The sequence below is a fragment of the Trichosurus vulpecula genome, chromosome 6 (assembly GCF_011100635.1).
Source record: "Trichosurus vulpecula isolate mTriVul1 chromosome 6, mTriVul1.pri, whole genome shotgun sequence".
Classification (NCBI taxonomy): domain Eukaryota; kingdom Metazoa; phylum Chordata; class Mammalia; order Diprotodontia; family Phalangeridae; genus Trichosurus; species Trichosurus vulpecula.
The window spans coordinates 283951191-283974360 of record NC_050578.1 but is presented as its reverse complement, the minus strand read 5'-3'; the positions used below and the strand labels follow the sequence as shown (position 1 = coordinate 283974360).

At 50.8% G+C, this 23170-nt stretch overlaps 1 protein-coding gene across 4 annotated transcripts in view; it reads right to left on the bottom strand.

Moving 5' to 3' along the window:
• The window catches only part of CHID1 (chitinase domain containing 1), a 76502-nt gene that overhangs the window by 32452 nt on the left and 20880 nt on the right, over positions 1-23170 (bottom strand). For all 4 annotated transcript variants that reach the window (XM_036764760.1, XM_036764763.1, XM_036764762.1 and 1 more), the window contains exon 8: positions 12664-12756. In XM_036764760.1, the coding sequence (XP_036620655.1) occupies positions 12664-12756 (93 nt within the window). The remainder of the gene's footprint in view (positions 1-12663; positions 12757-23170) is intronic.

The following is a 23170-nucleotide window of genomic DNA, read 5'->3' as shown; positions in this document are numbered from 1 at the left end:
GCAGAGAAATGAAGCCCCCATGGGAAGCCGGGCCACTGCCGCAGGAGCCCCGGGAGCTCATCCTGCTCCGCTCCTTTTCCTCCTCCTCCTCCTCCTCCTCCTCCTCCTTCTCCTCCTCCTCTTCTTCTCCTTTCTCCTGGTCCTCCTCCTCTCCTCATTCCCCCTCCTTTTCCCTCTTCTCTTTCCCCTCCTCCTTTTACTCCTGCTCCTCCTCTTCCTACCCCTCCTCTTTCTTTTCCTCCTCCCCTCCTTCCCCTCTTCCTCCCTCCTTTTTCGCCTCTCCTCCCCCCTCCTTTTCTCCCCTTCTCCCCCCTCCTCCCCTTCTCTTCCCCTCTCCCTCCTCCCCTCATTTTTCTCCTCCTCCCCTTCCTCCTTTTCTCCCCTTCTTCCCTCCCTCCTCCCCCTCCTCTTTCTCCTCCTCCACTCTTCCCCTTCCTTCCCCTCCTTCTTCCCCTCCCCCTCCCTCCATTTTTCTCCTCTTCCTCCCCTCTTTCCCCCTCCTCCTCCCTCTTCCCCTCCTCCCCCTCTCCCTCCCTCCTTTTCTCCCCCCTCCCCTTTCTCTTCCCCTTCCTCTTTCTCCTCCTTCTCCCCTTCTTTCTCCCTCCTCTTTGCTCACCTCTTTCTCCTCCTCCCCTCCTTCCCCCTTCTCCTCCTCCTCCTCTCCCTCCCTCCTTCCCTCCCTCTCTCCTCAGCCCCTGTATCCTAGCAGAGGAGGCAGGACCCGAGTAGGGCCAGTGAGGCCTATACTTTCTCAGGAGCCTCCTGGTCCCTGCAAACCATTCCCTTCCTTCTCCTTTCCTCAAGCACACACCATCCTTCCTTCTCTGTCCTGCTCCTAAACCCAAGGGTTCAATTGTCCATACCTTCTTTCAACAAGCACTTATTAAGTGCCTCCTGTATGCCAGGATAGCTGGCCCCAGCCAGAGACTCCATGGAGGAGGAGAGGTCTCTGAGAGGGGAGGCATCTTTAACTCCTCATTGTTAGAAGGCACCAAGGGGGCGCCAAAAAGCACAGAGCACTGGCCCTGAAGTCAGGTAGATGAGTTCAAATTTGACCTCAGACACTTCCTAGTTGCATGAATCTGGGCATGTCACTTCACTGTTATCTGCCTCAGTTTCCTCAACTGTAAAATGGGTGGTAATGCCAGGGTTACTGTGAGGATCACAGAGTGAGGAATCTCGCAGTGCTGGATCAATGCTAGTTGGGCCTCCCCCTCCTCCTCCTTCTTCCCAGTGAATTCCCCAGACCCAGAGCTCTCCTCCCTCCCCAGTCTCATCAATCCTAAGCCATCCTCCAAGACAAAGCCTCACTCCCTCCATCTCATGGGCCGTGCTCAGTCCCCTCAGCTGCAGAAATGCATGTAACTGCAGGTTAAGAAGGGAATCTGGAGTCCCACTTACCCCCTCCCCCAGATGCCTTCAAACAGCTCCAGAAAATGTGCCAGACCAAAGCCTGATGCAGAAAACCAAGAAGTCCCATTTGTCCAGCTCAGCCAGCAGAGGAGAGATAGAGGGCTGTGACCACGGGACATAGGGTCCAGACAAAAGCCTAGCTCCTGGAGCATCCCAGCAGCCAAGGAGAGGCTGTGCACTAGGGCAAGAGGAGACCCCAGACCCACAGACCTGCCTAAGGGGGAATCTGCCCCCAGAGGTGCGGTCGTTGGGGTAGGGCACGGTCACAGGCCCCAGGAACAGGGCAGGGGCTCAGCTCTAGCTGCCGGCCCAGTCTAGTTCCTGCAGGGCAGGAACCCCAGATCAAAGGAAAGTCTGCAGTTCTCTGACATGGAACCAGCAGAGCCTCCCTGCTGGCTGACAGGGGCTCGGACCAGCAGTATCTGCAGTTGCTCAGAACCAACCCCAGATCATTAACCTGCCAATGTTGGACAATGGGCAGAGAGCAACTTGTGCCCCGGATCAGACCACTCAGAGCACTGATAACTCTCGGGCCCCCCACTCTGAGCCGTCTCTGAGATACTAGAATAACACAGCAGAAGCAGCCCAGACCTTTCCTTCAGAAGTGTGCCACCCTCACATGAAGTCCTTCTATATCAGAAAGTAGGCTGGAAGAAAGAGCAAAGAACCCCATCATAAAAAAGCTATCATGGTGAGAGGGACACTCAAGACACAAATGCAGAAGAAGAGAACGGCTCCAAAATGTCCACAAGCAAAGCCTCAAAGAAAACACAGACTGGGTACAAACTCAACTAGAATTCCTGGAAAAGAAGAAACAAGACTTAAAAAAAGTTAAAACTGTTTATAAATGGAATGAGAACAGAAGAGGGAAAAGGGGGAAAAGAAATGGGAGCCAAAGAAGAAAGAATTGGAAAGGGAATTGACAGCTTGGCACCAGAGGAACAAATCTTTGCCCAAGCAACAAACTCCCTGAAAATTAATAAAAAGGAACAAAGAGAAACCAGTGACTCCATGAGACAAAAAGTATTAAAGTCAAAAGACCGAAAAAAAGAAGAAAATCCAAGGTGTCTTATAAGAAAATCTACTGACCCTGAAAACAGTTGAGGAGAAAAATATTTAAGAACTGTTACACCACTTGAAAGCCATGACAAAAAAAGAGCGTGGATATCAGATTTCAAGAACTCTTAAAAGAAACTGCCCAGATCTCTTAGAATCAGAGGGATGAAGTGGGGAGAATCCACTGGTCACCTCCTGAATGAAACCCCAAAATGAAAACTGCCAGCACATCGTAGCCAAAACCCAGAGCTTCTCGTTAAAGAAAAAACACAGTGCATGAACACCAAGGAGCCTTAGTCAGGATCACACATGATTTAGCAGCTACCACTATAAAGGAGCAGAGAACCTGGGATGCAATAATCCAGGTGACAAAGAACACAGGCTTACCACTAAGAATCACTTACCCAGAAAAACTGAGTATAGGGAAGAAAATGGACCTTTAAGGAAATAGAGGACTTCCAAGTATTCCTGCTGAAAAGACCAGAGCTGTGGAAAAACTTTGAAGTTCAAACACAGGAGTGAAGAGAAACATCAAAAGGTCAAAATGAATGAACAGTGCACTAGTAAGGACTAGACAAGTACAAACTGCTTCCACTCTTAACATGGGGAAATGATACCAGTACACATGTATCCCTTCTGAAGCCTGTCATCCTCAGGGGCCAGAGAGGAAGTCCATTTAGGCCTGAGAGTAATCACTCTCACGTCTGGATGATTTTAAGTGAAGGATGGGAAAAAAGGGGAAGGGAAATGCCCTGGGAGAGGAGGCAAAAGGAAGGTTAAGGGAAATTATCTCCCATAACAAGGGTGCACAAGCAGACATCTCCACAAACAAGGAGGAGGAGATGTGAGAGGGGCTGATATTTGAACTTCCCTCTCATATGAATTGGTCAAAGGAGGGAAGAATACACACACACACACACACACACACACACACACACACACAGAGTTGGGTATGGAAATACATTTCACTCAACAAGGAAACAGGGAAAGGGAAGAAGGGGGAATTAGAGGGAGGGTAAACTAAGGGAAGGATCAGTCCTCTAACTAAGGATGTACAAAAATATCTCAAGGTCTTTTTAGGGTGGCAAAGAACGAGAATCCAAGGCGTGCCCATCCATTTGGGGAATGCTGAACAAATTGTGGTCTATGGATGTCATGGAACACTCTGTGCTATAAGAAATGGTGCAAGGAATGGTTTTGGAGAAACCTAGGAAGACTTATATGAGCTGATGCGAAGTGAAGGGTACAGAACCATGGGACAGGTATACAACAGCAACAATACGGTAAAAACAAAGAAATGAGAAAGACTTGGGATTCATGGGGGCAGAAAACAAGGGACCTTGAAGAGGGCCCCTGGCTCCAGAGTCTTCCCACCCATCCGGGGGTTTGGATTCAGACCCTACCAATGACAGCCTGGGAGGCCTCAGGAGAGCCTCTATGCTCCCAGGGCTTGGGCTCCATGGTCTCTGACCTCCCTCCTAACTCAGACATCCCCTAAGCCAATGACTGCAGCATTTGCCTTATTAGTCAGAGATAAATTGTGGGTCCTGAGAGGGCTTAGAGCACCAGGGTAGACATAAAGAGACAGCTAAGCTAGCCCCCATCTCCATTCCAACCAGAGTCAGCCTAGGCCCCCGAATACCAGTCATGAAATCGATCTGTACTCAAAGGGAAGAGGAGAAATGCTGAGGTGACCTGGGGCCCCAGGTGAGTGAACGAGTGGGAGGGCAAGGAGCTAGGGGAGGGAGGGAGTCAGGCAAGCTGGTGATCTTGTCTCTTATCACACTCGGTGCCCTGGACAAGGAAGGAGAGAAACGCTGCAAAGTTAAGCATGGCTTCTTGGGCTGTGGCTCCAGAGCCCCCCTCTCTCCAGGCTCTAAGAGTGTTGCACACTGCCTCTCCAGCCTCACCCCATCATGGATCCCCAGGCATTCCAGGGGCCACCAAAGCCCCAGCAATGCTGATCCCATCTCTGTGCCTTGGGCTGCCCTGGAAAAAGTCAGGGAGAGGACTTTAGGAGAACATTCATGGAGAGAACAAAGACCATGCCAGCAACAGCAAACGTTCCTGGTCTGCGGATGTCTGCACTCTCTTAGGGCTCAGCACTGCTGAGTAGGAAATGAACCATCCCTCCCCCAACTTGTGCCACAACATGGCACCAGACTGAAGAACAGATATGAGACCGAGCTCTCCAGGAAGAGAACCAATTTCAATACAGAAGCTGAGGGAGGTGGCCCCACAGATGACTCTGGTTTTCCTGGAATCTGCAAGGGTCTAGTCCTGAGTTGGATGCAGGTTGGTGAGCAGGTTGATGCTCCAGGAGAGAACAGAGGGGTCAAGGGATTGCAGGTCACAGAGAGGATGAAGAACAGGTTTTGGGGCTGCCAGGAAGAGGGAGAGGGGGAAGGATGGTAGGGGTATCAGGTAAGGGGATTTCATGATGCATTTGTGGATGGCAGCAAGACCAAGGGTCTGAGCATCTCTGAGGTGGCTTTTGGGACACTTCTCCCTCTTGTTTTCCACCTATCTGTCTGACCACTCCTCAATTTCCTTTGCTGGATCTCTATCCACCAATAACTCCCTGACTGTAGGTATCCCTCTGCTCTTCTTTCTCCTTCATCCTACTCCCCTGGGGGATCTCATCAGCTCCCAGGGATTCAATGAGCATTTCCATGCTGATGACTCTCAAATTTACATGTCCAGCCCTGACCTCTCTGCTTGACTCTGAATCTCAAATCTCCAATTGCCTAGTGGACATCTCCAAATGGAGGTCTTGCAGACACCTCCAACTCCACACGTCCAAGACTGAACTCAGGTTTCCCCAAAAATCTACCTCCTTTGAGACTTACCATCCTCCCCCCAACCCCTGTTACCTAGGTGTCCTCCTCAGCTCCTCCCTACCTCTCACTCCTCCATACACAATCTGTTACCAAGGCCTGGCCTTTCTACCTTCATCAAATCCCCCCAATATGCCCCCTTCTCTCCTCTGACACTGCCCCCATCCTGGTGCAGGCCCTCATCACCTCATGCTGGGACTACTGCAGTAGTTGCAGAAGGGTCTGCTTGCCTCAAGCCTTTCTCCGCTCCAGTCTGTTCTCCACCCAGCTATCAAAATGGTTTTCCTAAAGTACAGGTCTGACCATGTCACCCCCTACTCAGTGACTTCCAGTTGCTTCCTGTCACCTCCAGGAGCAAATATGAAATCTTCTGCTTGGAGGCAGAGTCAGTGTGGGGGAGTAGTAGGAACCCTGGTACCCCCATCAAGCCTACTCCAAAAAAATCTGTACAGACACACCAGACTGAATTCTGAGAAAACCAGGAAAAAGGCACAGTGAGTTCACTGTTCTAGCCTAGGGTGGCTTAGGGAGATGGACAGAGAGGTCTGTGGACCCTGGAGATGGGATCTGGCCAGGAGCCCATCTGTGCCAGTGGTACTGAAAGAGCAAAAACTGGCCCCCAGGGCAGGAAGGGATCTCAGGGCACTCCTAACTGTCAAAGGCTGTCTGGGATCCCTGCTGCCATCTGGTGCCATTTGGAAGTTCAGCCAACCACTTCTGAGTTCTCAGTTAGAAAGAGGCGGGGAATCTGCAAACAGGGGCTCTGGTTATGCACTGAGCAGGGTACACGCTTAGAAACGAATGATGCCTCTGAACCCAGCAGCAGAGCAGAGACTCAGCTTCCATGTCCAGCCCAGGACAACCAGGGCAGGAGTCCCAGTGCTGTCTGTGTTGTCTCACTAAGCTGCTGGTTCCTCCTGGAACGTAGACCACTTCTGAGGGGCAGCAAATCTCAATAAATGCTTTTGCTTGGATTAGAGGAGTTCTGTGAGTTCTTTTGAAGTGACCCCCACAACAAACCAGGAAACCGCAACAACATTTTACTGTGGGATCACTGAAAACCTGAGTCATGAAAACAGCAGGAGGATATAAGAGGACAGACATCCCTCAAGAGGTGAGCAAAGCACCTACTAATGTCAAGTCCAAAGTCAAGCAATGGGCTGGAAGAATGACCAAACAAAAAGAAAGGAGAGAACAGGAGAAAGAAAACCATCATAAAGAGCTATTATGGTGACAGGGAAGCTCAACACAAACCCAGAAGAAGATAATAACTCCAAAGCATCTACAAGCAAAGCCTCAAAGAAAACTGCATCCTGGATACAAGTCAGCCAGAATTCCTGGAAGAAGTAAGCCAAGAGTTAAAAAAAAAAAAGGTTAAAAATCACTTTAAAAACCAAATAAAAAATAATAATAATAAACAAAACCAAACCAAATAAAAGCAGTAGGGGAAAAACGGAAAAAGAAATGAGACCTATGGAAGAAAAATATGAAAAGGGAATTAACAGCTTGGCACAAGAGGCACAAAACCTTGCCCAAGAAAATAATTCCTTGAAAATTAGAATACACTAAATAGAAGCCAATGACTCCATGAAACATCAAGAAACTTTAAAACAATGTCACAAGACAGAAAAATAGAATAAAATGTGAAATATCTCATAGTAAAAAAAAAATGACCTGGAAAACAGATCAAGGAGAGAGAATTTAGGAATCACTGGACTACCTGAAAGCCCTGATTTAAAAAAAAAAGCCAATCATAATTGAAGGAATCATAAAAGAAAATTGCCCAGATCTCTTCAAACCAGAGCACAAAGTAGAAATAGCAAGAATCCACTGGTCAAAGAAATCCAAAATGAAAACTCTCAGGAATACTATAGCCAAATTCCAGGGCTCCCACGTCAAAGAAAAAATACACCAAGCAGCCAGAAAGAAATAATTCAAATACCTTGGAGCCACAGTCAAGATTTAGCAACCACCATTATACAGAAGTAGAGAGCTTAGAATATGACATTGTGGAAGGCAAAGGATCTAGGATTACAACTAAGAATAACCTATCGAACAAAACTGAGTATTATCCTATTGAGGGGGAAATGGACATTTAATTAGACAGAGGACTTCCAAGCATTCCTGATGAAAAGACCAGAGCTAAATAAAAAACATGACATTCAAATACAGGTCTCAAGGGAAGCATAAAAAGATAAATATGAGTGAACAAGGGACTAAATAGGGTTAAATTGTTTACATTCTTTTATGGGGAGAGGACACATGTATTCCCTCAGAACTCTCTCTTAATCAGGAATGACATAAGGAGTCTGATTAGACAGAAGGCCTGAGTTATTCTGTTATGCTCTGATGATCTTAAAAGAAGAATGAAAGCAGTGTGAAGAGGAATATATTGGGAGTGGGGAGAAGAGAGAGGAAGAATTGGGAAAACTGTCTCATATAAATGCGGTACATAGGTGAAAGGCTATTCTACTACAAAGGAGGAGGAACTAGAGGGGAGCAGGACACACTTGAATCCCACTGTCATATGAACTAGTCCAAGGAGGGAAAAACACACACACACAAACACATACAACACAGATGGGTACAGAAGTACATCTTATTCAACAGGGAAACAGGAGGAAACAAGATTAAGGGAAAGCAGGAGTAATAAAAGGGAGGGTAGATTAAAGGAGAGATTAGTCAGAAACAAACCAAACTCTTAAAGAGGAGGCAGGGAAAAAAGAAAAGGAAAAGTATAAGAAAACAGAATGGAAGGTAATACACAATTAATAATCATAACTGTGAATGTTAATGGGATGGATTCACCCATAAAACAGAAGAGGACAACATACTGGATTAGAAACCAGAATCCAACAATATATTGAAGAAGAAACACTTGAAACAGAAAGATACACACAGGTTAAAATAAGGAGCTAGATTAGACTCTATTATACTTCAACTTAAGTAGAAAAGGCAGGGGTAGCAATCATGATCTCAGATAAAGCAAAAGGAAAAAAAGATCTAATTAAAAGTGAAAAACAGGGAAACTACATTATGCTAAAAGATACCATAGACAATGAATTAACACTTATTCTAAATATACATACACCAAATCTGAATTCTTCAAGAAAAAGTTAAATGAGTTACAGGAAGAAATAGACAGTAAAATTGTAATAGTAGCGGCTCTGTCAGATGTAGATAAATCTAATGAAAAAAATAAACAAAATAAATGAAGGTCCTGAATAGAATTTTGGAAATGTTAGATATGGTAGAATTCTGGAGAATGTTAAATGGGAATAGCAAGGTGTATACCTATCTCTCAGCTATGCATGGCACCTCAAGAATTCACTATATATATATATGCGTGTATATTTATGTGTGTATATATATGTATATGTGTATATATATATCAGGGCGTAAAAACCTTGCAGACAAATATAGAAAACAAGAAATATTAAATGTATCTTTTACCATGCATAATAAAAAATCATTCAATAAAGGGCCTTTGGAACAAAGATTAAAAGCTGTAAACTAAATACTTTAATCCTAAAGAATGAGTGGGTTCAGGAACAAGTCACAGAAGTAATCAACAATTTCACTGAAGATAACAGCGAGACAACATATCAGATTTGTGGGACACGGCCAAAGAAGTATCTGTGAAAATGTATATTTCTAAACACCTTCATCAATAAAAGAGAAAAAGCAGATCCATAAATTGGACATTCAACTAAAATAGCTAGAAAACCAACAAATTAAAAACCCCCAATTAAACACCAAAATAGAAACTATGAAAATCAAAGGAGAGACAAACACAAATAAAAGTAAAAAAAAATCACTGAGTTAATAAGTAAATCTAGGACCTAGTTTTTTTTTTAAAAAAAAAAACAATAAAATAGATAAATTATTAGTTTATTTGATTTTTTAAAAGAAAATCAAATGACTATAATCAAAAATGCAAAAGGTGAATCTACAATCAACGACAAAGAAATAAAAATACTTAAGAGCTAGTTCACACAACTATATGCCAATAAAACTGACTATCTAAATAAAATGGATGAATATTTACAAAAATATAAATTGCCCAGATTACCAGAATAGGAAAAAGTATTGAAATTACTCTTTATTAGAAAAATAAATTGAACAAGTCAAAGTAAAAAAATCCCAGGACCTGATGGATTTGCAAGCTAATTCTACCAAATATTTAAAGAACAATTAATTCCAAAACTATACAAACAGTTGGAATAAAATAGGAAAATTCTTTCCAAATTCCTTCTCACATAAATTTAGTCTTGAAATCCAAGTCAGAAAGAGTCAAAAAGGAGAAAGAAAAGTACAAACCAGTATCCCTAATGAATACTGATGCAAAAATTCTGAATAAAATATTAGCAAGGCAAGTACAACAGCATAAAACAAAGACCACTCCCTATGTCCAGGCAGCACTGACACAAGGAATGTTGGGTGAGTTCAATTATTAAGAAAACTATAAACATCACTGGCCCACACGGATATCACAAAACCACAGATTCTATGAAGCCATAAGGGAAACCTTTTGACTAGACACCATCCCCATTCCTGTTTCAAAAACATTAGAAAGCTTAGGACTAAACAGAGCTAGGTGGTGCACTGGACAGAGCACTGGGCTTGCAATCCAGAAGACCTGGGTTCAAATCACCCTCAAACCCTTCCTAGGTGTTTGACCCTGGAACAGTCACTTGGCCACTGTTGGCCTAGTTCCCTCAACTGTAAAATGGGGATGATAATGCCTCCTTTGCAAGGTTGCTGTGAGTCTCAATTGAGTTAATATTTGTAAAAAGCACTTAGCATGACGCCTGGCACACAGCAGGTGCTTAATGTTTGCTGACCGACTGACTAATGTGGTCAGGCCTGTACTGTAGAAAGACAAACTTAACACCTAAATGGAGGGTGGTCTGGAGAGGAGAAAGACCCCTGGCCAAGAGACCAGCCAGCAGGCTTCTGTGCCAGGCCCGGGGCCAGAGAGCCCATGGCCACCCGAAGGCTGGCTGGCCCAGCTGTAAGCCCACCACAGAGCCAGCAATTGGGGCTGACTGGGAGTTCCTGGGGGGCTTTAGGCAGGAGGAAGAGAGCCTGAAGGTCCAGCTTGGGTTGGTGAATAAACCAGCCCTTTGGATGCGCCAGGTCGGCAGCTCACAGAGGAGCCAATGGCAAATAGGAAATGAATGAGCTGCGGCAGCCAGGCCAACGTCCTCATGCGAGGAGGCCGGGGGGACCCCCTCCTCCAGTGAGATGGAGGACACACCACCAGCCCCTTTCCTCAGATACCTCCAGTTTCTCTCTCCTTTCCCTGCTATGGCTCACACCATATTGATGGAGGGATTCAAAGACTTTGGGCTAATGTGTCTTCTGTCCCTCGTGCAGTGCCTAGAAGGCAGACCAAGGGCTGGGCAGCACAGGAGGGCATACTTCCACCCCCACCCACAGTGGCCCTGTGGCCTGCTGCCTGGAGGTAGAGAACTCCCCTGCCTCAGGACAAAGGTGTGGTGGAGCGGATGTTTGCAGTATGGGAGAGCCACAGCCCTGCACATGTCCACGTTTGTTAACAGGAGAAGGGAGGATGGATGGTGGGGTTCCAAGATCAAGGATGGCCACTGGCCCACAATGGCAAAGGAAAATGAAGCTTCTCTGCAGGTCTAGTTCAGCTAAGACCATGGAAAAACTGATATTAATCACCAGCCTGGACCATGGCCAAGGTCCCCCAAACTGAGCCAGCAAAAATTCTGGGGGATGGTCTGTGGGCAGCCAACAGTGAGTGCCCCTACACTACACTAGAACGCAGGCAAAAAAGAACCGGATGGAATGTAGGAGGGGTAAATGTGAAGTCCTGCTGGGGTGATCCAAAAAGTCAATTGTCCATGGAGAGGATGGGGGAGCAGGGCAAGACTGAAGTCTGTTTGCCAAGGCTTGAGCTTTTAGCTTTTATTAAAGATGTACTTTGTACCAGGAATGGGACTAGATTCTAAGCCAGGAGAAAAAGACAAAGATGAAAAACCATTCCTGCCCTTGAGGAGATTCCCATCTACCTCAAGGACAAGGCCTGGCATTGAAGGCACAAGAACCACCTCCTTTGTGGCCTCCTCTTCCTTCCCCAAGTGCTCATCCCACAAGCTCCCTCTGCTTCCCCTTTGTTCCAGGGCCCCCGGGTTCCCTAGCTTACTCCACATGGTCCCCCCCCAAGCCCCTGTCTTCCTCACGAGGTCTTCCTTGGGCCCCCTCCTCCCAGGCTGATCTCAGTTTTCTCCTCATCAGATGCTGCCTCTGACTGGGTGGTCTTCCAAGCTGGACTCCAAGGGCCTGAAGCATCCTACCTAATACTCCCAGAGGCTGACTGGGCAAAGGAAGAAGGCACTGCAGCCACACCCCTCTCTTCACCCTCACCCCCAGAGTAACTGCTGGCCAGGCCAAGCAGGGCAAACCCCCAAGTCCTCGATTTGGGTACAGAGGGCAACAGAACCAACCTTTAGAGAACTCTGCCAAGAGGCCCAGCTTTGTTGAGGCTAAAGCTCAGCTGGGCTCCCCAGGGTCGGGTCCCTCCCCCATCTCCAAATGCCCTGGTGCTGGGACTCTGTTGGTGCTGACCAGCCCAGGGATGCAGGACCCTAAGGGAGCCTAGGCCCAGGCAGCTGCCCCAGGCGAGTCCAAGGCCATTCCAACACAGAGGCCCACCTCCTTGGCAAGCTGGCCATTCACTGGGCTCTCCCACGAACTCTCACTGACAAACACTGGCTGTGGGAGGGGTCTTACTACATCTGGAAAAGTGGGGGGGGGCAGGGGGTTGAGGGGCAACACTTCCCCCGGGGGGCTCTGCTCTGGTTGCCCCCTGGAGGCGGGGGAAGGTGTGCTCTGGGAGGTCACACAGAGGGTGGCTGGCTCAGGCATCTGTGCTGAGTTCTGTCTCCATTTGGGGGCTCATGGGTAAGCACTGAGGGTCCTCCTAAGAGCCCCACAGCTGGGGCAGGTGAGGAGGGATGAGCATTTATTCATCAGGAGACACAGCGTTTACATTTGTAGGGAACTGCTTACAACAATCACTTTCCTTGACCGGCCTGTGGGACAGTGTTTCTTAAGGATCCTTGAAGGGCACTCCAAGGGCCCTGGACCATCTTTCAGAGACTCTTGGGGATGCGGAGCTCCCCAAGGCTGAAGTGCAGCCTTTCAGAGGGCCCCCGGGGTTGGTGCCTCCCCACACAAGGTTCTCCTCACTCACATGTGAGTCCAAGGACAAGGCTCAGGACAAACTTTCCAACACTGAGGAGGCCAAGGCCACAGGTCAGTGCCTCCCCCTGAACGCAAGCCCAGCAGCTCAGCCCGGCCTGGCCTGAACTCTCTCTCTACTCACCCCGGGACGATGGTGGATGGGACGACCAGGATGATCAGCAGCTGGACCTCATGCAAAGCCTCCACCACGTGAGTCAGTGTGTGCAGGAGGTCTCTGAAAGAGACAGGACACATTTCATTCCAAAGTACATGGGGCAGCAGTACTGTCCCTTACCAGGCCCAGCTCGAGGAGGGGCTCCCTTTCATCCCCTTCTGCCTAGACTCCTGGGGGCACTTGGGCCCAGGCATGATCCCTGCCCTCCTACAATAGAAAGAAAAACCCCTAGTGGAACAGACTGTGTGAGGAGGTGCAAGATCAGCCTCTGCCTGCAAAAGAAGAAGTGAGGATGAACTTAGTCCCTGGAGTTCAAGGACTCACTGTTCTTACACCATGGACCCCTCTGTCAACCTGGACAAGTCAATGATTAAGCAACTATTATGTGCCAAGGATAAAACCAGTCTGCTCACCAGCTCCGCCCTGATCGGATGGGGAAAGCCTATTACCCCCTTTTCAGAATGTTTCTAAGTGTGTGAAACACGGCGTGGAGTATTACCGAGGAAGCCAGGTCTATGGAAAGCAAGTTTCCCAACCCCAGGTTAAGGAGCCCTGTCGACAGGGAACCAAAGAAGCCAACCACGCCGAAAGGAGTCTCCACTGAAACACGCATCATTGTACTTGGTCTTCATGGAACCAAAGAACCACAGGATCTGAAGGCCGGAGGGGACATCGGAGGTCACACGTACCCAAAAGGAGCCCCTCCAACCTACAAGTGGCCCTCGCACCTCTGCCTGAAGCCTTTTGAAAAGGGAAAGGGGCCCCTCCCATTTGGGGGCAGCGGTTCTTCCTGCCACACCATCGCTTCCAAGTTCTGTCCACTCTCTTCCACGTGACCCGTGTCCCCTTCGGCCTTTTCCTTAGTGACAAACATTGCCAGTTCCTTGAACTCATTACAGGGACAAATACGGATCCCTGGGATCTTCCACCGGACGCCTCCCGCCACGCTGACAATGAACCAGGAAGTGCTACTCAACGAGGAGTACCATTCTGAATGCATCGGACCGGATAACCTTCTCCTCCACATCTCTCCACAAGAAAAGCACGGGATGCCCTTTGCTAATGTCTAAGTAGACTCCCTCCAGCATGGGAACCTGAAGACAGAAGGCATCAAGGACAGAACTCTCGTAAAGGCGAGTCTACGACGCGCTGGATTTTAATGGTTTTCCCTTCAAACTTCTATTGCTGTCTCCTGCCTCAGCACCTACGCTGCCCAGCACGCTGCTCTACTCTCTCCCTCCTAGTTCTCTCTTATAATGAAGGATAAAAGCGGGGGTGGTAACAGTAACGACTAACATTTACGCGGCATTCACTGTGTGCCAGGCACCTGCATCCTCACAACCACCCTGAGATGCAGGTGTCATTACAAGCCCCACTTCGAAGATGAGGAAACTGAGGCAGCGACTGGTCCAGGGCCACAAAACTAGAGTCTGAGGCATGATCTGAACTCAGGTCTTCCTGACCCCAGGCTCAGTACTCTACCTACCGTCAAGTCCGGTCAACGCAGTATTCCATGCCCATGGCGCCCCGCCTCTGCTTTCTCCTGTCTCTTCTTTGGGGCCAACTCAGGCCTGGCCTGGAAGCTATGCCGGCTCTTTGTAATCAAGCCCCTCTCCAATGGCCCATTCACAGTTTCCCCAGGAATCAAGCTCACTGGCCTCCAGTATGCCACTTCTGGGATTTTTTCCCTCCTCTTTCATTGAAATGGAGACAACGTTTGCCTTCTCTGACCTTGCAGACGTTTATGCTTCATTCTCAGCCAGACATCCACGTCCAAGGCACTGTAGGAAGTCTCCCTCTCACCATCCATCCCAGAGGCAAAGAAGGAACTGGGGGGGGGGGGAAGCTCCAGGGGAGGAGGGAGAGCCAGTCACAGCCTTTCCCACCATGGAAACATCTGGAAGGATGTTAACTGAGTGCAGCTCCACAGGAAGAGTGAGGAGTTCCAGGAAGGCCAACTCAGACAAAGTTCTTCTCGTGATGACGACAGTCAGGCTGCTGGGCAGCCTTGAGGCAGGGTCCTGGCATGTGGGCAGGAGGTGCTGCTGGCTGGGGAAAACCATGTAATGTGTTGGGAGTGAGTTGGCGGAGGAGGCTTCCTGTGGCCTTTGCCCTGGGTCTCTCCCCTTGCCCACCTTGGTGTCATGGGGGCTGGGGCTGGTCAGGACTATCCAGCTTGGCTGGACTTGGGGCTCTCTTGGTCTGCCAGGGCAGGAGCGGAGGGCAGCTGTTACTCCCACTTCTGTCCACTGAGCTGGACAGAAGCCCACCAGCGCCAAAGGGTGGAGAAGAGAAACCACCCAGAAGAACCAGGCTTGTTGCAATGTTCCTTCAGGCCTCAGGACACAGAGGCTGGGACAGACACTCTCCAAGAGAAGTACAATCTCAAGAAAGCTGCTAAAGCCTTGGTTAACCTTGGCCAACTGGAAGGGCCAGCACCCCCTCCCTCTGGCACTAAGGGAAAGGAGAGAGAGCAAGGAGAGTGGAGGGTCAGGCAGCTTGAAGACTAGCTCCCTCTTCCAGCCTGAGACATTGAGACATCTTACCAGAAATTTCAGTGATCTTCCCTTAAAGAAGCTTGGGGAGTCACCTGGCCTAGCCAACCCTGCTGGTGATGGCCACAGCCAAGAGCCCCAACCCAGCCATGCCCCCATGACAGAGGCAGAAGTGGAGCCTGCAGGGAAAGGCAAAATCTGGGGAGCCAGGCTGCTCAGCCCATTACAAGAAGGGGCTTCTACTAGGGGTGTCCTTGTGTGCATGCCTGTGGGGGTGACAGGGATGCCTTAAAGAGAATTCCTGAGGTGCCTCTGCTAGAGAGAATACCGGGAAATGTTAGGAAAATAGTGCACCCAGAAGAGGGCAGGAGGAAGTTCAGGGGGACAGCAGAAGGGAGTGGAGCAATGTTGTTACTACGCTGGTCACTTTAATTCACATTCTGCTTTACAAAAGATAGTGCGATGCTACTGACAATCCTCCCCTTCTGTTCATTTTACAAGGAAATGCCTATGTTTGCCGACATCTGTCAAGCTCAGGCCGCAGGAAGGCTGGCAGCTCCCAGGAGCCGTCCCAGGCGGGAAGGCTGGTCCCAGCCTCAGGGAGCTTGGAGGAGATAAAGACAGAGTGGGGACTGCATCTTCTGGACATGACCTGACGCCAGGAGCCAGGTGGCACAGGCCTGTGACCCTGCCAGGAGCTGGCTCACGTGAACCCTCCCTTCCAGAGGCAGAATTTGGAGCCAAAGTCACCCAAGCCTGCTCTGTGAAAAGGAGCTGGTACTGGAAAGTTCAGAGGGCAATGAGGGGAACAGGTGACCTACCCAAGAGGACAGACTTGAGCCCAATTGGCAAAAGAAAGGCTGCATGTCATCTGTGTGCGTGTGGGCATGCCCTCCTTGGCAGCAGCAAGCCAGGGTTCTGTGTTAACAAGCCAAACTGCTCCTGGCAGCTGGGAAGGGCAGCAGTGGCAGCTGGCTCTCTCATCAGGGGGCCTGGATTCAAATCCTGCCCCAGCCTCCAGTGGGATGGCACCTCTCCTTCAGCTCCCTGCTCTGGGAAAGGAGGGGCCTGGGCCCCTGTGGCCTCTGGTCTGACCTGCTAGAAGCCCATGATTCAGAAGAAAGGAAACAAAAACATAGTCCAGGTTCTACATGAATTCAATGTCTCACTCCATCAGTCTAACTGAATGAGGTTTGTGTGGGGAACTGTTCCTCCCCCCATGTCCCATGCCTCAGGCCTGGAAGGTCTGGACTGCAGATGGCCTGGCCCCAGGAAGGAGGCCAACGATCTCCCCTCACTGCCCACAGGGATGAGAGGACAGGGCAGCTGTCTCCCAGTATCTGATGGGTCAATCAGCCTGCTTCAGACAACCCTCCCCAAAGAGGAGAGCTGTCGCCAGATGGGAGTGTGCTGGGGGCTCCAGCAGAGACAGTGATGCTTGTCTGGACACCAGGCCAGACTCTGGGACTCTTTAGAGGGAGAGGGCACAGGCTCTCCCTGCCTGGAGCTTCTGTGGCAGCCCAGGCTGCTCCCTTAAGTCTTTCTAAGCACTCCCTGGAAGCCACCTTGAGGCTGAGCCTGCTGCCACCTTCTGAAGGTGCCCACTCACCAAGAAGACTCTGGGGGTGCAATGGGAAGCCTGTTCCTCACTCTCTTCCCTGAGCGCAGAATGCCAACCCCAAGCTGGCCACCATCATGGCCCTAGGGGGCAGCATGCTACTCATGGAAGCACTAGCAGAAGGGAGCACAGCAGGAAGACCTCAGGGCCCCCAAACTACTGGGCCTGGCCCACACTCCAGCTCCTCCCATGTGCTACCTTCTGCCGTCCTCTGGGGCCCTGCTTTTGCTCCCTTCATTCCCTCAGCCGCCAGGCATGGGCTCAGGGCCCACCACTCTGCCCTCAGCACCACCTGGGGGAAGAGAGGATGGGCTGCAGGGCAGTCTGGTGGACTCTGGGGCCAGGGAAGAGAAAGGCCAGAGTCTAGGGCCCCAAAAGAACAGGCAGTCAGGGGCCCCCTAACTCCCAGCAGGAATTGTGTTGGGGCTAGGAAAGAGGAGAAAATTGGCTGAGAAGCAGAGCCTGGCCCCAAGACGAGGCCAAGGACAGATGGTGACCCTGGGAGGATATCAGGGACAGGGGCCCAGATGGCCGCTGCCTACCACCCACCTCCTGGGACCCAGGATGACCAAAGAAGCAAAGTGGCAGCGCAGCAGCCCCCGCTGCTCCTGGCTCTGCAGCCCGCAGAAAAAGCTGAGCATCACTCTCACGTCCCCCTCAACTTTCTCTTCTCCAGGGGAAACACCCCCAAATCCCTTCTGCCAATCCTCCTGTGACAGAAGGGGAGGGCCATGGGGAGAAGCCTTGAGCATCTACTGTGTGCCAGGCCCATGCTGAGCACTCACACAGGGCCCTCTGTGTCCTCTTTGGCCAAACTGCTGTCTTGCCGTGCCTTTCCCACCAGAAGACAGGCCATTTCAGGAGCCCAGGTGTGCCTGATAGACACAGCCTGCAGCCAGAGGATGGCCTATGTAAGCAACACAGCCAAGGGACTGTCATGAGGGCAGCCCCCTTGCCTCCTGCACTGGGTACCAGGCCCGGGGTAATCTCCCTTCCTCCCCTGCCCCGCCGCCATCTGTCACAATGGCTCATGGGCACCTGCTCTCTTGCCTTTCTCCCTGCCCAGGGCTGGTTTGGCCCTCTCTTGAGACCCCTCCCAGTCCCTCTGGAGCTGACTTCTCCCCAGGGCCTGGGACGGTACCTGGAAAGCACTCAGCACAGTGCCTGGGACATAGTAGGCATCCTGTAAATGCTTATCTCCTTCCCCCAGGACAGCTCACAGCCATCAGGGCCCCACCGGGGCCAGCGCTCATGTCGGCCTCAAAGGACTCTTGAGCAAATGTTTAGAAACAATTTGGAGAATTGATGGGGTTAGTTCCAGGGTCGGTTGGCCAGCTGCCAGAGGGGAGAGGGGCTCTCATAGGCCCTTTCTACATCCCGGTGAATACCTTCTCAAATCCATATTCTAGACCCTCAAACCCATCTAGAAAAGCCCACCAGCCCCTAAGTCAGCCCAGCCAACCAACATAAGGTACCAGCTGAAAAATGAGGCCCTCCAGGCTGTCTCTGCCCTCCCAAAGCCTAAAGAGGAGCACAGAGGTGGGCACTGGAGGGAGAGAGGAAGTGCCATGAAATAGTGAAATTCCATTTTATGACTGACGCTGCTGCCAAGGCAGTGGCACCTGGGAGGATGGGTCTCGAGCTAGTTGGGGTTCAGAGTCTGTCCCAGGCATGCTGGGCCCCAATTCCTCACCAACCTGTGTCCTAGGCTCTCCCTCTCCCAGGCCCCCCATGAAGCTGTTGGGGGCCTGTGACCAGTCAGTGGGCAGAAGGCTCAGAAGCCCCAGGATTTCATGCTCTAGACTCCTGAGCTCTCTCTCCCTCTGACCCCCCCCCCCCCCGCTACTAGCCAGTCTACTGACTGAATGACTTTGGGGCGCCTCGCACAAAGCAAAGGTGTCCCATTTCAATCAGGAATCGTCCTTTGGCGCCATTTCACTGACTGCCTTATGCCCTGAAACGGAAATGAATTATGGCAAATCTTTACTTAATAGATTAATTTTTCAAGGATCAACATGAAGGATGAAGGGCCAGCAGAGGTTTCTCTCTGCTCTTGCTCCCCCAGCTAAGAAGCTGCCTGAAGGTCAGGATAGCAGGGCTGTAGGAGCCTGGTGCTTTGGAGCAGGAGCCAGGACAAGGGATTGTTTAGAAACCCCCCTGCCTCTCTAGGCCACCTATCCATGTCTGGGGCATCTGTGTCTCAGTTCATATCAAGCATCAAGTGGCCTCCACTGCTCCTGGCTCTCCCTCCATAGCACACAGGCCTCTAGTGCCTGGAGACAGCCCCGTATCTCCCCTGCCCCTCCCAAGGCCAGTCTATTCCTGCCCCAGCTCCCTCTTCTGGGCCCACCCCGCCCCAGTCTGGATGCTCCCCTGCCTCTCAATGGCCTCCCAAAACTACAGTATCAGAATCGCACACAGTCTTCCAAATGGGGTCGGACCAGGGCAGGGGATGGCAGGAGCCCGAGATCATGCACGCTTTTGTGGCAGCTGCGTTAATGACCCGGCCAGAACTTGCAGGCCTTGCTGCCAAACCTCCCCAATTCTGCCCTTGTCAAGCTGATTTTCTGAACCCAAGTGTCAGCCTTTCCATTGGTCCCTATTAAATTGCACCTTCTCAGAGTTGATCCAGTGCCCGAGCTTGTCAAGATGGCTTCCCTGGCTTTTGGATCCTGGCCCTGCTACAGCGGGTTAGCTCTTCCTCCTGGCTTGGCATCATCTCGCAAAGTAGGTGAGTGTACCATCTTTGGTAAAAATGTCCCTCTGCTGCCTGAAGGCCAAGCACAGAGCCCCGAGGCCCTGCCCCAGAGACCTCCTATGAAGCAGACATGGAGCTGTTAGGGACAGACTTTGAAGGTCGCTTCCATCTCACCATTTTCCACAAGAACGCCCTGCGGCTGCCCAGATACTCTGGGGAAATGTAGAAAGATGCGTCAACAGCACTGCCTCATGGCCCAGTTCAGTGGCTCTGTCAAACATGGGTGAAGCTGGGCTGCCTCTGGTGGCCTCACATCTTGGCGGAGAGCTAACATACAAGGTCCTCGGTCTCTTTTTGAAAACAGAGACATTTGCCCTTTCTGAGTCCGGCTGCCCTCCACAAATGTCACCAACGGTATCTCAGCCTGCTGAACAGGCCAGCAGTACTCCTCCGGGCCAGGGGACTTGGATTCTTTCAGGCTACGAGAGGCTCTCTCTGACTTTTCTTGGCGATCAACTCCCCACTAGGCATTGCTGTTTGGGTTTGGAATGTGTACCTGGGAGATAGGCCATTCTGTGCCTCAGGCAGCTCTGACCATCAGGATTGAGGGACATCTGATGGGGTTAGTTCCAGGGTCAGTTGACCAGCTGCCAGAGGGGAGAGGGGCTCTCATCGGCCCTTTCCACATCCTGGTAAATGCCTTCTCATATCCACATTCTAGACCCTCAAACCCACCTAGAAGAGCCCACCAGCCTGTAAGTCAGCCCAGGCAACCAACATAAGGTACCAGCAGAAGAATGAGGACTTCCAGGCTGGATCTGAGCAGAGAGTCCCCAGGTACATCACTCACATGGTGAAAACAGCCCCAGCTGGCACAGCCTGACCATTCCCCAGGACACATGGAAAAGGCTACTGCTCTTTGCAGTCTGTTCCCACCTTTTCTAAGGATTGGCTCTGACCCTATGAGCTGCCAAGACCTGCTTCAGAGTTTTCTTTTTTATAAATGGAGGTCAAAGGAGCTGGCAGGGGCCTCAGAGGTCGTGTGGCCCAAGCCTCTGGTTATAGAGGGGGAAACAGGTTTGGAGAGAGGAAGAGGCTTCCCTGAGGTCCCCCAGCTGGTCAGTGGCCAGTGAGAATTCTTGTGCTCCCCCTTTCATGGGGCTGTTGTGATGGAAAGTCCTGTCAACCTTAAGGCAAGTGTAAATGGGAGCTAGGGGCCCTGCCACCGCACCCTGCTCACATCTCCGTGGAGGGTTTATGTTTCAATAATGTGAAAGAACAGAGAAGCCAAGACAAAGCAAGATGGGCCCAGGGTTCTGGGGTCAAGACAAAGGGGCACAGTGGGAGCCTCCATCCCACTAACCCTAATGCTAAGTCAGCAGGGCCAAATTAAGAACCAAACCAGGAGACCAAAGACAATTCCAGGCAGGGGCGCCCTGGAAATGGGGGTACACCAGGCTTTCAGAAGGATCCCCAAGAAAACAACATCTGCTCCACCATCAGCCACCAAAGGCTGATCCATTTTGGGTGAATGAATGAGAACTAGCTGGGAGGACCAGAGCAGTGAAAGCCAGACTTGGACGCCCTCTGGTGGCCACTTCTCCATTCACTCCAGAGGGAAAAGGCCCAGAAAGGCTGCAGAGACCTCAGGTGAGCCCTGCAGGTGCGCCTCCAGGGGCCCAGCAGCAATCTAAGAAAGCAGGGTCTCAGTATGTTTCTTTACTCATTCGATAAGCATGCATTAAGCACCAACCATGGGCCAGGGACCATGCTAGGTACTGGAACCCAAAGATAACAAAACTGTCTCTGCCCTCCTGTAAATTGATTCTAGACAGTACGGTCCAGACCCTAAGTGTAAATCCTGTCTCTGATGTAAGCATCTGTACCTGTGTGACCTTGGCTAAGTCAGTCCATCCTCTAGGCCTGTTTCTTCATAGCGGATAGAGCACCAGGCTGAGTAAGCCTCAGAACTGACCTCCCAAGGCCCACTGTGAGGATCTGCAAACCCTCAGTACTCTGGGTCTGGCACAGTGTAAGTGCTATACAAACGTTGGCCATCACAAAGATCTGTCGAATGAAAAGGCTGGACGAGAAGGCCCTTCCAGATCTGGGCCTCTGTTATCCTACTGGGGAAAACCAACCAAAAAATACACAACCAACAAACATGATGGTGGTGGAGAGGGCTCAGGCTCGGGCATTGGGGAGAGCTGAGCCTTAGCTTCTAGCAGGCCAAGCAGCGAGGGCTGTCCAGGCACAAAGACGGGTGGTGGAGGCTAACTTAGCAAGGTTCTTGGAGATCACCCGCCAAAAGGCAGAAACCTGCAAAGATGCTGAGAAGACGCCTCCAAGCCATCCTCACTGATGGTAAGGCCGGAGCCCAGTGACCGATGGAGAGAAGCCGGTGACTTGAAGATGGGCCAAAAGGCTCAGTCTTCACTTCACAGAGAGATCTGGAAGGCTCTGGTGATGGTGGCCTCCAGTAACGTCACAAAGACTAAGCTACTCAGACTTTGCTGGGCAGGAAACATCGGTTCTGCCCTGCCTCTCCGACCATGCTCAGTCTTCACTTCACAGAGAGATCTGGAAGGCTCTGGTGATGGTGGCCTCCAGTAACGTCACAAAGACTAAGCTACTCAGACTTTGCTGTGCAGGAAACATCGGTTCTGCCCTGCCTCTCCGACCATGCCCCTCTCACTCAGCTCCCATGAATTGTCACCATCTCCCCAAGGAGAATCTCTGCATCTGTACATCAGCCCTCACCCCTTTCCTGACCTCCAGGACCACATCCCCACCTCTGCATGCACAAGCACGTCCTGACTCAACACACCAAGATTTGCAGAAAGATGTAACATCCAGGTTGGCATGAGTTGGGGAAGCATCAGTATGTATTGTTCCATCATTCATGGAGGGAGCTGAAGTCTCTGTCAGCCCCTTGCCCCCTTCCCCTTCCCTCCTCCTGGCTCATCGTCCCTCTTCTGGCCACTGTTCCTGCTCCAGGCTTGACCTCGTGGTCAGTCAGTTTAACAATACTCTCCAAACATCTACCCGGCTCGGGCTCTTCTTCCCTGCCTCACTGCCTCTGGCTTCCATCCCCCTCCAGCTTTGCTTCCTGATTTTCTGTTACTGGAGACTCGCCCTCCCTCCCCCTTCTTTTTTTGTCTGTGTTGTGTTGTGTCAGTCAGTGAGGGCTGACTGAGCACTCACTATGTGCCAGGCACTGTGCTAAGTGCTGGCCAAATCTATGCCTAGTCCCACAGAAGAGACAAAACACAAACAGCCATGTGCTGGCACAGGAAGTACAGGATGATTGGGGAGCTGCCTCCAAGGGAAGGTGCTAAGACTGAGGTGGACCTGGGCCCACTGTGGCCTGAGTGTTTCTAGAGCGCTTTAAGGGGTGCTAATGGTGGGTCTCCTTAGGTTTGATGTCTGCCTTCCTGACTCCAAGTCCGGTGCATTTAAACAATGCTTGTTCATAGAGAAAGCCCCCCTGGTTGTGGGCCTCTTGGCCTCTGGATTCCCTCCCCGCTCTCCCCCAGGAAGCCAGGGGCCCTGCTGGGCCCTCTTGCCAGTCACCTCTCCAAAGCAGAATAGCCATGCCTGGTCAGTGGTGCCTCCACCACATTTCCCCCACAGTCTCCTTCTCTCTCCTCCTACAGCCCACTG